Genomic DNA, 19,438 nt, shown 5'->3' with positions numbered 1-19,438 from the left:
AGTTTGGAGAGAAATTTAAATGATTATTTAAAGGTTTACACAGATATTTTGAATATGTAACAGAAATGTGATAAAGATAAAACAAAGGAAGTAGCACAAAGACAAAATATTCAAATAAATAAAGTGATATGCTTGAAAAGGAGTGAGAAGTAAAACTGGTTCACTCCCAAAAACTCCAATCAGTGACTGTCTATTAGAAGTGGAAACATTAAATAAATGTTTTAACCACCTGGTAACTTCTTATATTTACACTTTATTCCATAAGAATTAAATCTTTAGATGTTAATATTATTTAAACTGTTTTAACGTTACTTTATAAACATGGACTTACAGTAGAATATCATGTGTTTTCTCCCTGTGGACAGACAGACATGTGCAGCTACTTCATATTTACTACAGCAGCAGCTGGATCAGTGATATAAGATGATATAAAACAGTTCTCAAGTTATTAGACCTTTTAATTGAGTTTCAGACTAAAAGGAACTTGAAGGCATCAGATTAAAAACTCTGATGTTTATCGACTCTGAAGTCTCTGGAGTCTGGTCTGGGAGAAAAACTTCATTTTAGCTCCTATACACACACACACACACACACACACACACACGCACACACGCACGCACGCACGCACGCACGCACGCACGCACGCACGCACACACACACACACACACACACACACACACACACACACACACACACACACACACACACACACACACACACACACACACACACACACACACACACACACACACACACACTAATAAATCCAATGATTACATGTTAAAGTCAAAGTCAGCTTTATTTGTCAATGCTTTATACATGATTTATATGATATATAGACATTGAAATTGTGTTTGTGTCTGTGGTGCTGTTTAAATAGAATCAAATAAATATGCACAAATTAAGAATCTATGAGACACATTAAAATATAGTGTACTGTATGTAATAGGCTATGTATAGTGCAATAGTAGTTTACTTATATATTTAATAATTATGTTAATTTAATGACGTAATGGTGAGACAATAATACAATAATAATAATGATATTCATAGTAATTATTATTATGAATGATTGCTTCTGTCGTTATTATGAATATCACAATAATAAATGCGTAATGATTTTGATAACATTATTTGCAAGACTTAGGGGTATTATAATTATAATATACATAATATAATAGAAAATATAATATTTTATCAATTATTTATAGTTTTTTTTTTCTTTTTAGATTTTCACATTATTTTAAAGTTCTGTCCATAGCTGTTTTGCCCTTGAAATCATCAGAAAAGGTTGTAAACATACTTCATCGGGGGGAAGATATCGCGAGACTAACGGAGAGTGCCCGGCGGAAAGTGCCGCACGCTCAAACGTCACTTCATCATCGGGGGGGCGGGGAGATATCGCGAGACTAACGGAGAGTGCCGAAGGAGACGACGAGACGGCGACGGAAAGTGCCGAACGGTCGAACGTCACTTCATCATCGGGCATAGGGAAGATATCGCGAGACTAGCGGAGAGTGCCGAGCGTTGCCGAAGGAGACGACGAGACGGCGACGGAAAGTGCCGAACGGGCAACACGCTGCTGCTGCTGTGCTGTGTTGGTTGCTTTGCTTTGCCCCCCTCCCTCCTCCCTCCTCTCTTCTCCTCTTCTCCTCCTCCCTCCTCCCCTCCCTTTTTCAACATGGCCGCCGTGTCTACTCTCTCCAGTAACGCTCAGATTGGAGCCTGACTCGCCTTCTTTCTTTCTTTCTTTCTCTCTCTCTTCCTGCCGTCCAAGTGCCTCCGCTCAACTTTTCGCGGTGTCCATCATCATCATCAAACTTACAACAACTCGGATGCACATCACCACCACCAGCTTCTCCTCCATCTTGTTGTCGCTGCCCCTGGTTTCATTTAGTGGGATAAATAACCTTCACCAACCAATCACCCTCCTCCTCCTCCTCGTCCACCTCCTCTTCTGCCTGGGCCTTTTTTTTTTTTTTTTTTTTTACCCCAAAAAACAACCAACTGCCACAGACAAGACAGACAGACAGACAGACAGACAGGACAGAACAGCCAACAACAGTTTTCCACCAGGGCCATGATGGTTTGAGGAGGTGCACTCTGTTTTTTTTTTTATTTTTCCTCTTCATGAACAATGTGTGAAAACTGCGCCGAGCTGGTGGAGGTTTTAAATGAAAGTAAGTGAACTAAACGAGTCGTTAATTTGTTTTTTTTTTATTTAAATCATTATCATGTATGTACACAGCAGTTAGGAGTTATTAGAGTTAGAGTTAGCCGCTGCTGCTGTTGCTAGCCTACATGATAGCTTAGCAACCGCTGGAGATAGCTGGTTGCTAGCTGCTAGGTGACATGATGTGTGTGTGTGTCTGTCTGTGTGTTGTGTTGTGTTGTGCAGTCGGTGACAGTTTCATATCGGTGTCACGGTTTTGATTTGAATGCAAAAATAATATGCCTTCACCCCTCCCTCCCTCTCTCCCCCCTCCATCATCCTCCTTGTGTCTGTCAAACACTCCCCAACTGAAACTCAACACAAGCTAACTTAGCTAACGTTACTTAGCCGCCTGATGCTAACTGCCACAAAATCCAACCGCTTCACCTCCAGCCCCGGTGTGTGTGTGTGTGTCTGTCTGTGTGTGTTGTGTTGTGTTGTGTGACATGACATGACATGATATGACATTACAGTGGGGAGTCACGACACCTCCGCCGGGATTCGAACAGGGGGCCCCCGCTGTTGCTGCTGTTGTCGTTGCTAAAATGCAGCAGCGAGCGAGCGGCGACGGTAGCAGCAGCAGCGGATTTTTTTTTTTTTTTTTTTTTTGGGAAGGGAAGCTAAGTTAGCATCGGAGCTAGGTTAGCATCGGGGCTAAGTTAGCCGGCGGAGCTAACGCAGCTAACTGACTTTGTTTGATGTGTTTGTCAGGTCAGTCTGTCTGTTAGCTGTCCACTCCGCTGCCACCCCATTGTCTGCAGGTTGGACACAGCACAAAATGGCCCTGCTGGGAAGAAAAATACAACACAACACAACAAAAAAAAACGAAAAAAAAACCTCCCCGTGACATTTTATTTCTCATATTTATTATGATTTATTTCTTATCTGATTGGGGAGGGGGGGGGGCGACTCTGTTGAATGTTCAGCCTGATGCTAGCTAACGACAACAACCAGGCTAAAACCCCCCCGGAAAATGTAATGGCTGCACACTTGCACATCGAGGCGCATACATATTATTTTGGGCTCTGATCCTCCGAGGCTTGTGGTCCGTTTTTGTTTTTTTTTCGGGGCCACATCTGCTCATGTCACGGATGGAATCGAACCGTGATCGTGGCACTTAGCTAAACCCCATTTATAGGCTATATAACGTTATACACATATAGATATAGATGTGTATATATATTAGTTGCGGTGCTGGCTAATGTCAACTCGAGCCGGCAGCAGCAGATGTAAATACCAGGTTGGCCTTTAGAGATGGATACCACCACCTAGCTAGCCGTGTAATGCTAACCGGGGCCTGGCTGCTCGCTCTCCCCGGGGATAGTGCACCGAAACCCGGGTAGAGCAACCAGAATGAGCCGCTGGTTTTAAACCCAGCGATGGACCAGTTTTACTGTCGTTTTCGTGTGTTTGTGTGTGTGTGTGTTCAGCCTATTGTGTGTTATGAACTGCTGTGTGTGTGTGTGTGTGTGTGTGTGTGAGAGGATAAAGCTCCTCCTGCAGGCTCTGCAGGAATCCACCATCACCACCAACACACACCTAAACACACACCTATACACACACACACACACACCAACACAAACTCCATTGTCTCTCTGTTCACCATGTTGACGTTAACGTGCAGGTGTGTCTCCTCCAGGTGTGTTCCTCAGCCGTCACCACGGCAACAGGCTCCAGACTGATGCTGCCTGATGTGCACTAGTGTAAATGATGATTGTTGTTGTTGTTGTTGTCCTCTGTTTAACCCTTTAGGAGCCGCCGGCTGCTGCTGCACCTGTTGGTTTTACTCTTGACCCTTCTTGTCACCAAACACCGACTGCTACTACGTTAAGAAAGGAGAAAGGAGCTCTATACATATATAGATTTTATTATTATCTTCACTTAGAACATATAACCCACATAAGAGCCACATTTTAACACCACTAACACAGTGAATTTACTAAGATGATTAGTTATTATTAGCCAACCTATACTGCACATTGATACTATGCAGTGTCTATATAGATATCTATATAAATAAAATAAAACAGTGGATTTATTTCACAACTTGAGAAATAGAGTAGATTAATTTATTAAAGGGACAACGAGGAGTTTTGGAAAAGCGAAGTGTTTTCACACTACATTTATGAGCCTCCGCGCGCACGGTGAAATTCTTTGACCGGCGCAAGACAGACTCATGTTTTCATTCATCAAGAATTAAAGTCAGAGGTTGGAAGACGATCACATACCATCGTAGTTCCCACCATAAACGGAGATTCGGCGGCATTATTCTCATGACTCGCCACGAAACCGAAAGTAAAGAAACGCTGGTCGTCTCGCCCAGCATTTCCACCACCACTAATAATAACAAAATAACCATAGAGACAAAACCATAGATTTATAGAAAATGGAAGTGTGGGTAGCGTAGATTCATCCACATTAATATGAGACTTTTTTTATAACCAAATAGAAACTCCTCGTTGTCCCTTTAAATGTCACCTAAAAAGTTATAAAACAGATGATTTGGTTTTGGTTCTGAGTCCTGAAACAAACACATTCCTCATCACTATGGTGCTGATGATGTTATTCTGACACGTTAAACTATAATCACTAATATTAATATTAATCCCTGAGCTCCAGTGATTTGGATATTTCAGTTTTTCTTCGTGGCTTCATGTTTTACACTTGATTGTTTCATTCATTCAGAGACTCAACCTGCTGCACCTCACATCACATCCACAGGAAAACATCTCTTCTCTTCTCTTCTCTTCTCCTGTGGTGTTGATCAGATCAGATCAGATTGATCAGAATCAATAATCAATAGTTTTCTACCTTTTTAATAACGACCAGCCTCGTGTTGGATGTTGTAGTGTTTCTTGGAGTTTGTCGGCTGATCGAAGCTTTAGATGTTGTTAGTTTTGGTTGTTGAGACGTTTCTCTTCCTCTGTGTGTAGTTGTGTGTGTAGTTGTGTGTCTGTCTGTGTGTGTGTGTGTGTGTGTGTCCTGGCTGTCGTGTGGTGAGACAGAAACTGATCAGGAGTCTGTTCTTCTTGTGTAATTTAAGGGAAAATCCAGGTTTTCTACTCAGTGTCTCATTTTAACCTGCGTTGTTGTTCTCAGTGAATAACTCCAGTGTGTGTGTGTCTGTGTGTGTGTGTGTGTGTGTGTGTAGTTGTGTTAATGAGTGTTAATCCCAGGCAGCTCTGACGTATTAAAACCCAAACAATAGTTGGTTCAGTGTTGGTTCTGATCTTCACCAGGACGTTGGTCACACTTCAACACTTCAACACTCACAGCTCTGATACAACTGTACAAGCATCAGTGTAATAATAAATAACACTCGTTCATTTAAACACTCTGACACAACACAACACAATAACACAACACAACAGCAACACAACACCACATTAACACAGAGGTCACAGAGGTCGTCGTCTGTTTCTGGAGTTGTAAAGTCAGCAGCAGCTGTTTCCATGACGATGTCAGTCATCTTCAGCTCTACTGTGACCACACCTCCTTTCTTCTTTTTCACTTCTATTTTCACTTCTATTTGTCTTCTTTACTTCTAAACTGTGTTGTAAATCTCCCCGTATCACGGAACTATATCGTGTGTTTTCCATTTTGTAGTGTCGTTCGAATTCTCTGCGATTAATTTCCTCCACTATGTAGTGGACGAGAAAACACCCACAATGCACCGCAAAACTGAGTGAACAAGCGATGAACACTACTTTCTACTCCAGTATGTATCCCACAATGCAATGCGGTCGTGTTTTGCCAGAGCAAGCTAATTAGCATGTTAGCTACCATTTCTTTAGGTTATTTAGCAGTAAACTCCTCAGACGTATTTTCCTTGGCTCCGTTTGCCTGAGCAGCAGGAGTTGGGCAGCAGCATCCCAACATGAACAGGCAGCATTAAATCAATCTAATTAAGAAACTGTAGTAGAATATGAAGTAGATACGAGCTAACGAGCTAAGCTAGTAGTCGGGACACACAACAGTAGTCGACCAAACCAAACTTCGGATATTTCAACAGTTTATTGTCCGAGAAACGCAACCACACAGAATCTCACCCTCCTTCTTCTTCACTTCTACTTTTCCTCTTCTTCTCATTCTTCCCTTCTTCTCCTCCTCCTCATTCTGCTTCTTCCCTTCTTCCTTCTCTAGTTTTCTTCTCATTTTCCTTTTCTTCTGCTTTTTGATCCAAGCTGCTGCTGCTGCTTCTCTTCTCTTCCAGTTGAACGTCTGTCTTCACATGTTGTTCAGTAGTGAAGGAGTGAAGACGACGCTGCTCAAGGGAGAAAAGATCGGGGTTTATTCAGGAAACCTAGTGAAGGTTGTCATAAATATAAATAACATAAACTACATGTGTCAGTGTGATTGTAGATCTAGTGCTGGGCCTGATGAGAACACTTCCTGTCTCCATACAACTCTAATCACTGTTATATGTTGTTGTCACCAGTTTAATGCTCCTTCTACTCACTAGTGCAGAGTTTAGGTTGTTAACACACCCACAGCCATAGACTGTAGGAAACCACACACACTGTTACTGACTGAACTCACTTTGGTTGTCATGTGTCAGTGGGTTAAAGGAGCTCACACACACACACACACACACACACACACACACACACACACACACACACGAACCTTCCTGAATGTGGTTTGATTCTGACTCCACTGAAACCAGCTGAGAAACTTTATTGATACGAAGCCCAGTGTGTGTGTGTGTGTGTGTGTGTGTGTGTGTGTGTTGCACGGCGGGGTGCTGTCAGCTGCTGTCTGTAAGACTGACAGCTGAGTGTGTGAGGCTGTGAGTGTGTGTGTGTGTGTCGACAGGAAGCTGCTGTTCCTCCAACACGCGCCTCGTTCACGTGGTTCCACAAACCTGGGAATTTTCAGTTTCACGTGGTCAAAGTTAAAACATCAACCAAAGAGGATTCTGGGTAAAAACCACACAATGTGACCTGTGACCTTTGACCTTGTGTGCTGCAGGTCAGTCACAGGTGTGTGTGTGTGTCTCTTAACCCCCCCCCCACACACACACACACACACAGATGCTGTTTAGCTGCAGCAGCAGTGTGGACTAGGGCTGTGACTTTTTAGAAAGATGAGGTTTGAACGAATATCCAATGACCCGTAATAAATTCGAATACCCCCCCGCTCCACGCCACCGCCACACAATCGCAGTGTTTTATTTTGAAAATTCTTTTACTTTTGAAAATTGACTGGATTCTGTCGTTGTTTCATGTTTGACTTCCTGCTCAGCTTGACGCGATCGCTCGCGGCTCACGCACAAAATAGACCAGACGCCAAAACGATCGCTGCAGGGCGCGAGCCGGCCGCGGAGGTGCACGACGCGACACCAGACCAGCGGTTAATATGGGCGCAGAAAGGAAACTGCCTCCGCTTCTCGGCACTTTGCGGCCGGCGGATGATCCCCGGCTCTATGCAGGCACTACAGCCACTACATTTAGAGCAGAGATGAAAACATTTGTGTTCCTTCTGCGACCACACAGATCTGCGCAGGAGCAGTGAACATGTTGATAAACAAACTGTTAGAGCTGCAGCTTCAAATATATTTATTTATTCAGCTGGAGCGGTTGTCTACGTGTTCACACACAACACACTAGGGATGTGCACCGTTACCCGAGTACCCGAGTACCCGGGTACCCGAGTAGGCAATCTGCTATCTGGTTATGAATGTATTATCCTGTTAACCTAGGATTAAAAAAACGGCACGTTAGAGCAACAGTCTAGTGTCGGATCAAACTACATCATCAGGCCGTGGTTCAGCTTTTTGTAGTGTTAAACAGTTTCAGATCAAGCAACGTGATTTTCTGCTGTGTAAAAGCGTTTTTGGATCGAGCCTCGGACTTTCAAACCTTTTACAAGAATCTGTGGTGGAGACGACAGGTGTCATCAAGTCTGTTAGAAAATCAGCTTTCACTTTACAAACATTCTGAAACCTTCCCAGTTATTTCCTGAGACGATGCGAGGCAGAGAGGAGCGAAGGCACCAACATGTAGTGTGGACTAATAAATAAGCACCGCTAATGATTTAAAAAAAAAAAAAAGTTTTCTCCTCCGAGGCACACGTGCACACATCTGCTCCATATGTGCATCTTAAACTCCATCTCTACTCTTTTATTATCCACCTGATATTTTGTCTGTTGCTGTGTGTCAATTCCCCGGCTGCGCTCTGTCCGTCAGTCATGACGTCATTTTATGTTTTATTACAGTAGCTATTCGGTTACCCGGTTACGACAAGGTTAGGATACTCGGTTAGAAAATTATTCGAAATGCCCATCCCTACAACACACACACCTTTTTTTCTTTTTATGGATGGATTGGGAGCCGATCACGGATCGACTGTGATCCGTCGCTCCACTAGGAGAATCCAGCAGCAGCAGCAGCAGCAGCAGCAGCAGCAGCAGCAGCAGCAGCAACGTCCACTGATCTGTTCTGAGACTGGTGTTGTTCTGTCACTCTGCTGTCTTCATGTCTTCATGTTGAGATTTAATATGGTTATTTATCAACTCTTTGTACTTTGTGTGTTTTTTGTTTTTTTTAACAGTTTTAAAAGTTCTTTGCTGCAACAGGAGAGAGACTGACAAACTACATTATGTTGTTTATGTCTATGCAATGTAGGGACGTCGCATTCACTTGTTTTCACAATAAATCACAGTATTAAACGCCACGATTAATTGATTGCAAAGATTCCTAAATACCATCACTTCCCAAAAAAGATTATGTCAGAACCGTATCGGCAGATGTGGTAAATGCTCAGATACTGGTCCATTTAACTAATGTAACATTGGATTGGTGGGAATTTAAATGTTAGCCTGCCATTTGTATTTTAAAAAAACAAAACAAAACAAAAAACCATTGAAATAAACTTAAACATCTGGTATAGATGATCAGATGATCATTATACTTTGACTATTTGATTTTACACATCCATAGTGTTGTGAAATTAATTAATGCAGAATAATGGTGATGATCCTAACACTGTGACATCTCTAATGCAATGACAAGAAACTTTAACTCAAACTCTAGAGGTCACACACACCTGCAGCTGTTTGAACTGAAGCTGGGGCTCAGGGGTGTTGTGTTGTGTGTGTGTGTTGTTGTGTATATTGTGTAACCCTCCTCTCTCTCTGTGTGTGTTTAGTATCAGATGCAGACGGCAGCGACGGAGGCTTCCAGCTGAAGAAGGACCATGCCCTCAGAGTGCTGGGATACATCAGCTCCTGGACTCAGAGGTCAGAGACACACACACACACACACACACACAGTCGTCAGGTGTTGTCATGGTTACGCTGCACGTGAACGTTTCACTGACTAAACAAACATCCTGTAGACAAAGAACTGAAAACAACTGATCAATAATGATCAATAAATCTAGATGGAGGAACGTTTGATACATGAACGTGTAGACAGGACCCAGAGCCTCCTCTTCTCTCTCCTGATTGGCTCAGAGCCTCCTCTTCTCTCTCTTCTGATTGGCCGACACTGACCTGTTGTTACCAGAGCTCCAGAGAGAAGCTGAGAGGAAATGGATCAACCTTTCAAAATAAAAGACCCTAACAGAACATATTAGGAGAAATAAACTACAGTGTATTACATCTTCATCTTCCTCCTCTTCCTCCCCCCTCTCTCTCCCTCCTCCTCCCCTTCCTCCTCCTCCTCTTCCCTCTTCCTCCTTCTCTTCCTCCTCATCTTCCTCCTCCTCCTCTTCCTCCCTCCTCCTCCTCTCGCTCCTCCTCCTTCTCTCCCTCGTCTTCCTCCTCCTCTTCATCTTCCTCCTTCTCTTCCTCCTCATCTTCCCTCTTCCTCCTCCTCTTCCTCCTCCTTCTCTTCCTCGTCCTCCTCTTTCTTCCCCCTCTCCTTCCTCTTCCTCCTCCTCTCCATCCTCCTCTTCTTCTCCTTCTTCCTCCTCCTCTCTCTCTCCTCCTCCCTCTCCCTTTCCTCCTCCTCTTTCTCCCTCTTCCTCTCCTTCTTCCTCCTCCTCTCCCTCTCCCTCCTCCTCTCCCCTCCTCCTCCTCCTCCTCTTCCTCCTGGTGGTCACCGTGGTAACCCTCTTACCCCCCCCCCCCCTTCCTCCTTCACAACACACACACTGTAATAATATCTGCACCTATTGATTGACATGCTGTTTTTGAGTTTTTTTTCTCCTTAAATTAATTGTTTTCTGTTTGTGTAGCATGTATACTTTTAATATAAAGTGTCAAAATTATGTCATTGTGTGTAATGGCTGCACTGTTGCCGTGTCGCGCTATGGGTCCGTATAATTTCCTGCTTTTTTTGTCCTTGGCCAATCACATCCCTGAACCCTGTTGTCTCCCCCCCCCTCCCTCTACAGACAGTGTCTCTGCTGCTTCAAGGAGTACAAACACCTGGAGGTTTTCAACCAGCTGGTCTACGCCCTCATCAACCTGGTCATCGCTCAGATCAGCAGCCTGAGGGACCGGCTCTGCCTTGCCCACAAAGCAGCTGGATCGCCGCCGCCGCCGCCGGGGGCCGAGGGCGGGAACGGGAACGCCGGCGGCTCCGAATGGACCGGGACCGCCGCCGAAGCTGCAGCTGCAGCTGCTGCACCGGGGCCGCTCCTCCTCCCTCGGCCCTCCTCCCCCGGAGAGGACGAACCTGTGAACGTGGAGAGAGACTCTGCAGAGGAGGACGCCGACTCCCCCGACCTCAACCAGAACCAGAACCAGAACCAGAACCAGAACCAGAACCAGAACCAGGGGGCCAAGCAGCAGCAGCAGCAGCAGCAGCAGCATGGGGGGGAAGCCCAGATGGAAGCACTAGGACCTGGGGAGGGCTGCAGCAGTGGTGGTGGTGGGGGTGGGGGTGGGGGGTCTGTAGGAGGAGAAGGAGGTGAAGGAGGAGGAGGAGGAGGAGGTGGGGTGGAAAACCAGAACCAGAACCAGAACCAGAACCAGGACCCGTTCAGCTCCTGGAGCACAGAGGAGCGGGAGAAGCTGCTGCTGTGCGCCGCCAAGATCTTCCAGATCCAGTTCCCGCTCTACACGGCCTACAAACACAACACACACCCCACCATCGAGGTGAGCACACACACACACACACATATATACATACATATACACATACACACATATGTGACCTGATCCATCAAAATGAGTCACAGTTGAGATTTTGTTATCAATGGAAAGATTCGAAAATAAGCTTTAAAATGATACCCTAGTCAAAGTCATACAGTTGATGGTTTTCTAGATGTGGCCATTTGAATTATGATCTTTCACTCTCTTATTCCGTTCTAAAATCTGAGAACATTGCAGTTTATGTTTTTTCCAGTGACTCTGGCATTTGTTCCTGTACCACGTGATTACACGGTCCCTTGTTGTCATAGAGGCTAGAGTTCTCAACGGGCCTGAAAATTACAACCCGAACCGACCCGACCCGCGGGTTATTAAGCCCGGACCCGACGGAGCCCGACAGACCAGCATTAATCATCTACCCGAACCCGGCCCGGCCCAAAAAAAAAGCGGCGTGGTTTCTTTGCAGCGGGAGGTGCCGCTGCCGGTGACGCAGCACTCGTCTTCTGCCTCACGTCATCTGGCCCCTCCGGTACCGGCCCGCCAACGGGCGGGACTTAACGTACTGCTGTAGGCTACAGTTGCCATTTGATCCGCGGGCAGCGGGCGCAATTGATTCAATTTGCGCCGCGGGAACGGTGCGCCTTTGTGGAGATTTATCCACCAACCAGTGCGCGTGCTGTTGACGCACAGCTGCAGCTGTGGATCGTCGGCATTTACCGGCAGTAATGTTTCAGTGGTTCTGCCCACAGCAGCACAAGATGCAGAGTGGGATGTTTGTCTGAAACTCACACGTGAACAAACAACAATTTACACCATAAATGTGTTTTATGAGAGAGGAAAAAAGGCAGCTCGAGGTCCGACCCGACCCGAGTCACTTTAATATTTTTTCGACCTGAACCCAGCCCGAACCCGCGGGTCCAGTCGGGTCTGTCGGGCTGGCCCGGCCCGTTGAGAACTCTAATAGAGACACCATTCAATGACCCTCGGAAAGCAGAGAATCTCACAATTCAGATGCTGTTTACAGCTCGTTTCTATCATCAACGGTTCAGAAGTTGTCATGTTTTGTTGATGTTTTGTAAAACGTGCAAGCGTTGTGTCGTTGCTACGTTCGGTTTAGCATCGATGCTACGCTCTGTTAGCGTCGATGCTACGCTCTGTTAGCGTCGATGCTACTCGGTTTAGCATCTGTTTCTGTACCCGTCCCTTCTCGTCACAGAGGCACCATTCAATGACCGTCGGAAAGCGGAGAATCCCACGATTCAGATGCAGTTTACAGCTCGTCTCTATCATGAACGGTTCAGGAGATATTTCATGTTTTGCACCGAAGCAGCACTCATTTTCAGAGGGTTGAAGTTGCAAGTCAACTTTAATCATCATGTTCGTGCCTTTTCTCAATTATCTGGACTGTGAAACTTTGGGAGATTGTTTTTGAATGTCATTGCTTTGAAATTAGGGTAAAAATTCTTTTTTGATTTTCTATGGGTTTTCCACGTTATCAGCTGATTATCTAAAAATAGAACGTTGCGACATCCGACTCATTTTGATAGAACGGGTCACATATAAACACACACACACAACACACACCCCTACCTCTCCACCTTTGTGACGTTGTGTTTGTGTGTCTCCTCTGTTGCAGGACATCTCGGCTCATGAGAGCAACATCCTCGGCTCCTTCTGCGACATGAACGTAAGAACGACTCGCCGACCACTTCACTGTCGCCGTGGAAACTACACGATCCAACACAACACAATCACAGACAACACGGATCAGGAGAATCTGAGTTATGACATCACAGATCAAACTAGGTCACATGACTGATGAGGAGGCAAAGAAACGGCGGAAGAAAAACAACTTTCTTTATTGTGTCCCTTGACTGGTCTCTCGCTTTGTGTCCCTCGACTGGTCTGGTTTGTTGTGTCCACTGACTGGTCCCTGACTGGTCCCTTGCTTTATTGTGTCCCTCGACTGGTCCCTGACTGGTCCCTCGCTTTGTGTCTACTAACTGGTCCCTCGCGTTATTGTGTCCCCTGACTGGTCCCTTGCTTTATTGTGTCTCTCGACTGGTCCCCGACTGGTCCCTTGCTTTATTGTGTCCCCTGACTGGTCCCTCGCTTTGTGTCCCTCGACTGGTCCCTTGCTTTATTGTGTCTCTCGACTGGTCCCCGACTGGTCCCTTGCTTTATTGTGTCCCTCGACTGGTCCCTCACTTTATTGTGTCCCTCGACTGGTCCCTGACTGGTCCCTCGCTTTATTGTGTCCCTTGACTGGTCTCTTGCTTTATTGTTTCCCCCGACTGGTCCTCGACTGGTCCCTCACTTTATTGTTTCCCTCGACTGGTCCCTCGCTTTATTGTGTCACTTGACTGGTCCCTTGCTATATTGTGTCCCTCTCACGGGTCCCTCGCTTTATTGTTTCCCCCGACTGGTCCCCGACTTTTATTGTGTCCCTCGACTGGTCCTCGACTGGTCCCTCACTTTATTGTTTCCCTCGACTGGTCCCTCGCTTTATTGTTTTCCCCGACTGGTCCTCGACTGGTCCCTCGCTTTATTGTGTCCCTCGACTGGTCCCTCGCTTTATTGTGTCCCTCGACTGGTCCCTCGCTTTATTGTTTCCCCCGACTGGTCCCTGACTGGTCCCTCGCTTTATCGTGTCCCTCGACCGGTCCCGACTGGTCCCTCGCTTTGTTTCCCCTGACTGGTCCCTCGCTTTATTGTGTCCCTCGACCGGTCCCAGACTGGTCCCTCGCTTTATTGTTTCCCCCGACTGGTCCCTCGCTTTATTGTTTCCCTCGACTGGTCCCTCGCTTTATTGTTTCCCCAGACTGGTCCCTGACTGGTCCCTTGCTTTATCGTGTCCCTCGACCGGTCCCGACTGGTCCCTCGCTTTGTTTCCCCTGACTGGTCCCTCGCTTTATTGTGTCCCTCGACCGGTCCCAGACTGGTCCCTCGCTTTATTGTTTCCCCCGACTGGTCCCTCGCTTTATTGTTTCCCCCGACTGGTCCCTCGCTTTATTGTGTCCCTGACTGGTCCCTCACTTTATTGTGTCCCTCGACTGGTCCCTCACTTTATTGTGTCCCTCGACTGGTCCCTGACTGGTCCCTCGCTTTATTGTGTCCCTCGACTGGTCCCTCACTTTATTGTGTCCCTCGACTGGTCCCCGACTGGTCCCTCACTTTATTGTTTCCCTCGACTGGTCCCTCGCTTTATTGTTTCTTCCGACTGGTCCTTGACTGGTCCCTCGCTTTATTGTTTCCCCCGACTGGTCCCTTGCTTTATTGTTTCCCTCGACTGGTCCCTCACTTTATTGTGTCCCTCGACTGGTCCCTGACTGGTCCCTCGCTTTATTGTGTCCCTCGACTGGTCCCTCACTTTATTGTGTCCCTCGACTGGTCCCTGACTGGTCCCTCGCTTTATTGTGTCCCTTGACTGGTCTCTTGCTTTATTGTTTCCCCCGACTGGTCCTCGACTGGTCCCTCGCTTTTATTGTGTCCCTCAACTGGTCCCTCGCTTTTATTGTGTCCCTCGACTGGTCCTCGACTGGTCCCTCGCTTTTATTGTGTCCCTCGACTGGTCCCTCGCTTTTATTGTGTCCCTCGACTGGTCCCTCGCTTTATTGTGTCCCTCGACTGGTCCCTGACTGGTCCCTCACTTTATTGTGTCCCCAGAAACACTTCCTGTTGTGTTGTAGAAACAGTTTCTTCTCTTCAGTTTGTATGAAAAGTGACTGAAAAAACCACAGCCCTTCAAAATAAAGCGCTCGGGCTCCTGTGATAGACTCGTGTCTTTGAGGAGGTGATGCGTTCGAGGACGTCGTCCACCGATCACACAGGACGACACGTTGAAAGGACGGAGCAGCCGTTGAACGTCTCAGACGATCGGTGTCAGAAACCCGACGCCGGCCAACAGATATAAATAAATATAACTCCGTCTGATGGAGGTTCATGTTTCCTCTCGTCTGATCCGTCCTGTCCACTCACACCACTTTTGTTTCTGGTCTCCACTGTGGACCAAAAAATATTTAAAAAAAACCCACTTGTCACACAGGACTGAAAATCATCCAAATGTTGGAAATGAGTTAAAAAATTAACTTTTAAAAGTAATTAGTTAGTAGTTACTCGTTACTATCCCCAAAAGTAACCGAGTTAGTAATGGATTAAGTAACTAAAACTAGGATCAAGATCAATATTCTTCATGTGTCACTTACACTAACCCCCAGACTGTGCTGTCCCTCCAGTAGACACTTAAAAAAATAAACATTAAGAAATATAAATAACGAAATTAAAAAATATAGATAACAGCTAAAAAACATTAGGAGATAAGTAAGGAATAGTAACTATTGCATTACTCTTTTATAAAATGCTCAAATATGTCAAATTAACTTGATGAATTAATAGTAACGGCGTTATGACGAGGGAAACGGTAACTTCTTTGATTAGCTCCTCGTTACGCTGTTTATTTATACCACCGTTATTCCCATCACTGCTCAGTTGTAGTGGAAAACGACCTAAACCGAATCGGAACTCGGATTTTTCCCAGTTTAAAACACGGAGTTCCCACTTCAAACCGTTGGAGATGCACCACGCCAGAAACTTTTCCTTCAAAGTGCTTCACGTCAGGATTAAAAACATGACAAAGGGCACAAAAACTATTTTAAAAACAATGTTTTAATGCATTTTAACTGATGTTTTTCCGTTGACTGTGCCTCTGCACGGGTTCAGATTTTTGTGACGTCAGACAACTGATGTTTGGCGAAGTTGGGGGAGGTTTTTTTCTACGACTTCGCCGTGTCGGAGCTCCGACTTGAGGTGGCGTTGGATTGCACTTTTTCAAGTCAGAGGTTGGAAAGATCCGAGTTCCGACTCGTCTCGAACGCAGCATAAGGCCAAAAGTGTAAACTAGTGTATGTTGGTATCGATACCGGTACCAACATGTATGTCGGTACTTTTCCAAATAAAAAGGCGGCGCAAAAAAAGTAATTACTGACTTTATTTTGATAGAAAATCTGAGAACTATAACATAAACATCAGTGAATCAGTAAACAATCACTACTGCTGCAGGTTCAGAATTGAAATCTTCCTAAGTTAAAACATTAGTGCTCTGTTGTTTAAAAATGATGATCAACCTGTTTTCTTTGCATAATTTGAGGTCTGAAAACACTGCATCGTTTTTATTTTGACCAGTTGTAATTTTTTGGGAGAAATTGTTATCAGGAGTTTATAGAATGAAACGAAAACGTTCATTTTCCTCCAACAGACACCTAGCCCAGTGTTTCCCATACAAAGACCAGTGTATGGCAGAATCAAGACCAAGCGCCACAAATTGATTGGTACCACTTTAGTCCTGGTATACCGAACAAGCCTAGTGTAAACAGCACAAAAGGATTGTGGGAAATTGGTAACAGGGTGTCTCCCAAGGAATTTAAATTGAACGCAACTGGACTTGGTCATTTGTCTTAGAAGACGCTTCAGGTGCGTTCACACCGGACCTTTTATTTTTGTCCCTGTTGCTCGTATCGCTCTGAAAAAAACGCTCCGACGCTCAGCTGCATTCGCTCGTCAATTTGGCACAGAGCCACAGACTCGCATTTTCGCTTTGATGACGTCATGCCCACTGCCATGTGCCTCTGTTTACACCGGGATCACGGCAGCCAATCAGCGCTGAGCGACGAGCGGCTGACGGCCGGAGAGTTGGGATTTCTCATCTCGAGCGACGGGAGCGACTCGAGCGGAAAAACGCTCCGTCGCTGTCGCTCCGAGCCCCAGCGATTTTTCGCCTGGGCGATTAAACGCTCAATCACTCATTTGCATTCACTTAACAAGTAAACTCGTCGCTCGTTCTAAAAACAAAAGGTCCGGTGTGAACGCAGCTTTAGAAGACAAATAACCAAGTCCAGTTGCGTTTGATTTAAATTTCCTTGAGATAAATATGGCCTGGATGAGTGAGAATATTCACAGGCTGGTAACATGGTGGTTCATTTGACTTATGTTGTTGTAATGACAGTGTGTGTGTGTGTGATGTTGTAACAGTGTGTGTGTGTGTGTGTGTGTGTGTGTGTGTGTGTGTGTGTGTGTGTGTCTCCTGCAGGACGTGGAGGTGCCGCTCCACCTGCTGCGCTACGTGTGTCTGTTCTGTGGGAAACACGGCCTGTCTCTGATGAAGGAGTGTTTTGAGTCGGGGACTCCAGAGTCTCTGCCCTTCCCCCTGGCCCACGCCTTCATCACCATCGTCTCCAACGTGAGTCCTGCTCCTCCTGCTCCTCCTCTCCTCCTGCTCCTTCTCCTCCTCTCCTCTCCTCCTGCTCCTCCTGCTCCTCCTGCTCCTCCTCTCTCCTCCTCTCTCCTCTCCTCCTGCTCCTCCTCTCCTCTCCTCTCCTCTCCTCTCCTCTCCTCTCCTCTCCTCTCCTCTCCTCTCCTCTCCTCTCCTCTCCTCTCCTCTCCTCTCCTCTCCTCTCCTCTCCTCATCCTCTCCTCATCCTCTCCTCATCCTCTTCCTCATTCCTCCTCTCCTCCTCTTGTTTTCTTGTCTCCTCTCCTCTCATCTGGTTTCCTCTCCTCTCCTCATCCTCTTCCTCATTCCTCCTCTCCTCCTCTTGTTTTCTTCTCTCCTCTCCTCTGGTTTCCTCTCCTCTGGTTTCCTCTCCTCTCCTCTCCTCTCCTCTCCTCTCCTCTCCTCTCCTCTCCTCTCCTCTCCTCTCCTCTCCTCTCCTCTCCTCATCCTCTTCCTCATTCCTCCTCTCCTCCTCTTGTTTTCTTGTCTCCTCTCCTCTCCTCTGGTTTCCTCTCCTCTCCTCTGGTTTCCTCTCCTCTCCTCTGGTTTCCTCTCCTCTCCTCTCCTCTCCTCTCCTCTCCTCTCCTCTCCTCTCCTCTCCTCTCCTCTCCTCCCTTCCTCTCTCCTGCTCTCTCCTCTCCTCCTCTCCTCTCTGTGTGTTGCCGTGACAACCTGTAGTCTGAGTGTGTCTTGTCTCTGTCCTCAGATTCGTATCTGGCTGCACATTCCTGCCGTCATGCAGCACATCATCCCGTTCCGCACATACGTCATACGGTGAGTTCACGGACCCTCGGAAAACTCAGCTTCACTTGGCTCTGGAACAAATATCTGACTCCTCCTCCTCCTTTTCCTCCTCTCCCTCCTCTTCTTCTTCCTCCTCTTCTCCCTCCTCTTCTCCCTCCTCTTCCTCCTCTCCCTCTCCTTCTTTCTCCTCTCCCTCTTCCTCCTCCTTCTCTCCCTCTTCCTCCTCTCACTCTTCCTTCTCCTTCTCTTCTTCTTCCTCTCCCTCCTCCTCTTCTTCCTCCTCCTTCTCTTCCTCTTCCTCCTCTCCCTTCTCCTTCTCCTCCTCTCCCTCTTCCTCCTCCTCCTCTCCCTCTTCCTCCTCCTTCTTCTCCCTTCTCTTTCTCTTTCATCTTCCTCTCCCTCTTCCTCCTCCTTCTCTTATTCTTCCTCTCCCCCCTCCTCCTTCTCTTCTTCCTTCTCCTCTCCCTCCTCCTCCTCTCCTTCTTTCTCCTCTCCCTCTTCCTCCTCCTCTCCCTCTCCTTCTTCCTCCTCTCACTCTTCCTTCTCCTTCTCTTCTTCTTCCTCTCCCTCCTCCTCTTCTTCCTCCTCCCTCTCTCTCTCTCCACATCCTCTTTTTCTCTGAGGTGATTGAGAAGCTGCCATTTTCTCTTCCCCCTTCTCTATCTCTCTTTCTTTCTTTCTTTCTTTCTTTTCTCTCTCCTCTCTCCCTTGTCTCTCTCTTTATTTCTTTCTTTACCCCCCTTCTCTCTCTTTCTCTTCTCTCTTCCCCCCTCTTTCTCTTCTCTCTCTCCCTCTTTCTCTCTTCTCTCCTCTCTCTTCCTCCTTCTCTCTCTCTCTTTCTCTTCTCTCTCTCTCTTTCTGTCTTTCCCTCTCTATTCCCCCTCTTTCTTTCTTTCTTTCTTTCTTTCTTTCTTTCTTTCTTTCTTTCTTTCTTTCTCTTCTCTCTCTTCTCTCTCCCTCTCTCTCTCCACCACCTCCCCTCCCTTCCTTCCTTTCTCTTCTCTCTCTCTCACTCTGCCTCTCCCTCTCCCTCCCTCCCTCCTTCTCTCTCTTCCACCAAATACCAAAGTGCCACATGTTAGTTGCTAGGAAGAGCCTCTGTCACCATGGCAACAGTTGCCAGGCCTCCAGTCAACCTCTCCTCACATGACCCAGGAGGAGGAGGAGTCACGTG

General features: G+C 46.5%; 1 protein-coding gene across 1 annotated transcript in view; it reads left to right on the top strand.

The window, feature by feature from the left end:
- Window positions 1-1,991: 1,991 nt before the first annotated feature.
- The window catches only part of usp34 (ubiquitin specific peptidase 34), a 91,286-nt gene continuing 73,839 nt past the window's right edge, over window positions 1,992-19,438 (top strand). Inside the window, 6 exon segments of the mRNA XM_085787507.1 lie at window positions 1,992-2,180; window positions 9,362-9,452; window positions 10,553-11,258; window positions 12,889-12,939; window positions 17,338-17,487; window positions 18,227-18,294. Coding sequence (XP_085643633.1) covers window positions 2,138-2,180; window positions 9,362-9,452; window positions 10,553-11,258; window positions 12,889-12,939; window positions 17,338-17,487; window positions 18,227-18,294 — 1,109 coding nt within the window. The 5' untranslated portion in view covers window positions 1,992-2,137.

This window comes from Trachurus japonicus, chromosome 1 (assembly GCF_045865225.1).
Source record: "Trachurus japonicus isolate A0001 chromosome 1, Traja_1.0".
Taxonomy (NCBI): Eukaryota; Metazoa; Chordata; class Actinopteri; order Carangiformes; family Carangidae; genus Trachurus; species Trachurus japonicus.
Note: the sequence above shows the minus strand (reverse complement) of the source record. Positions and strands in the feature narration are given on the sequence as shown.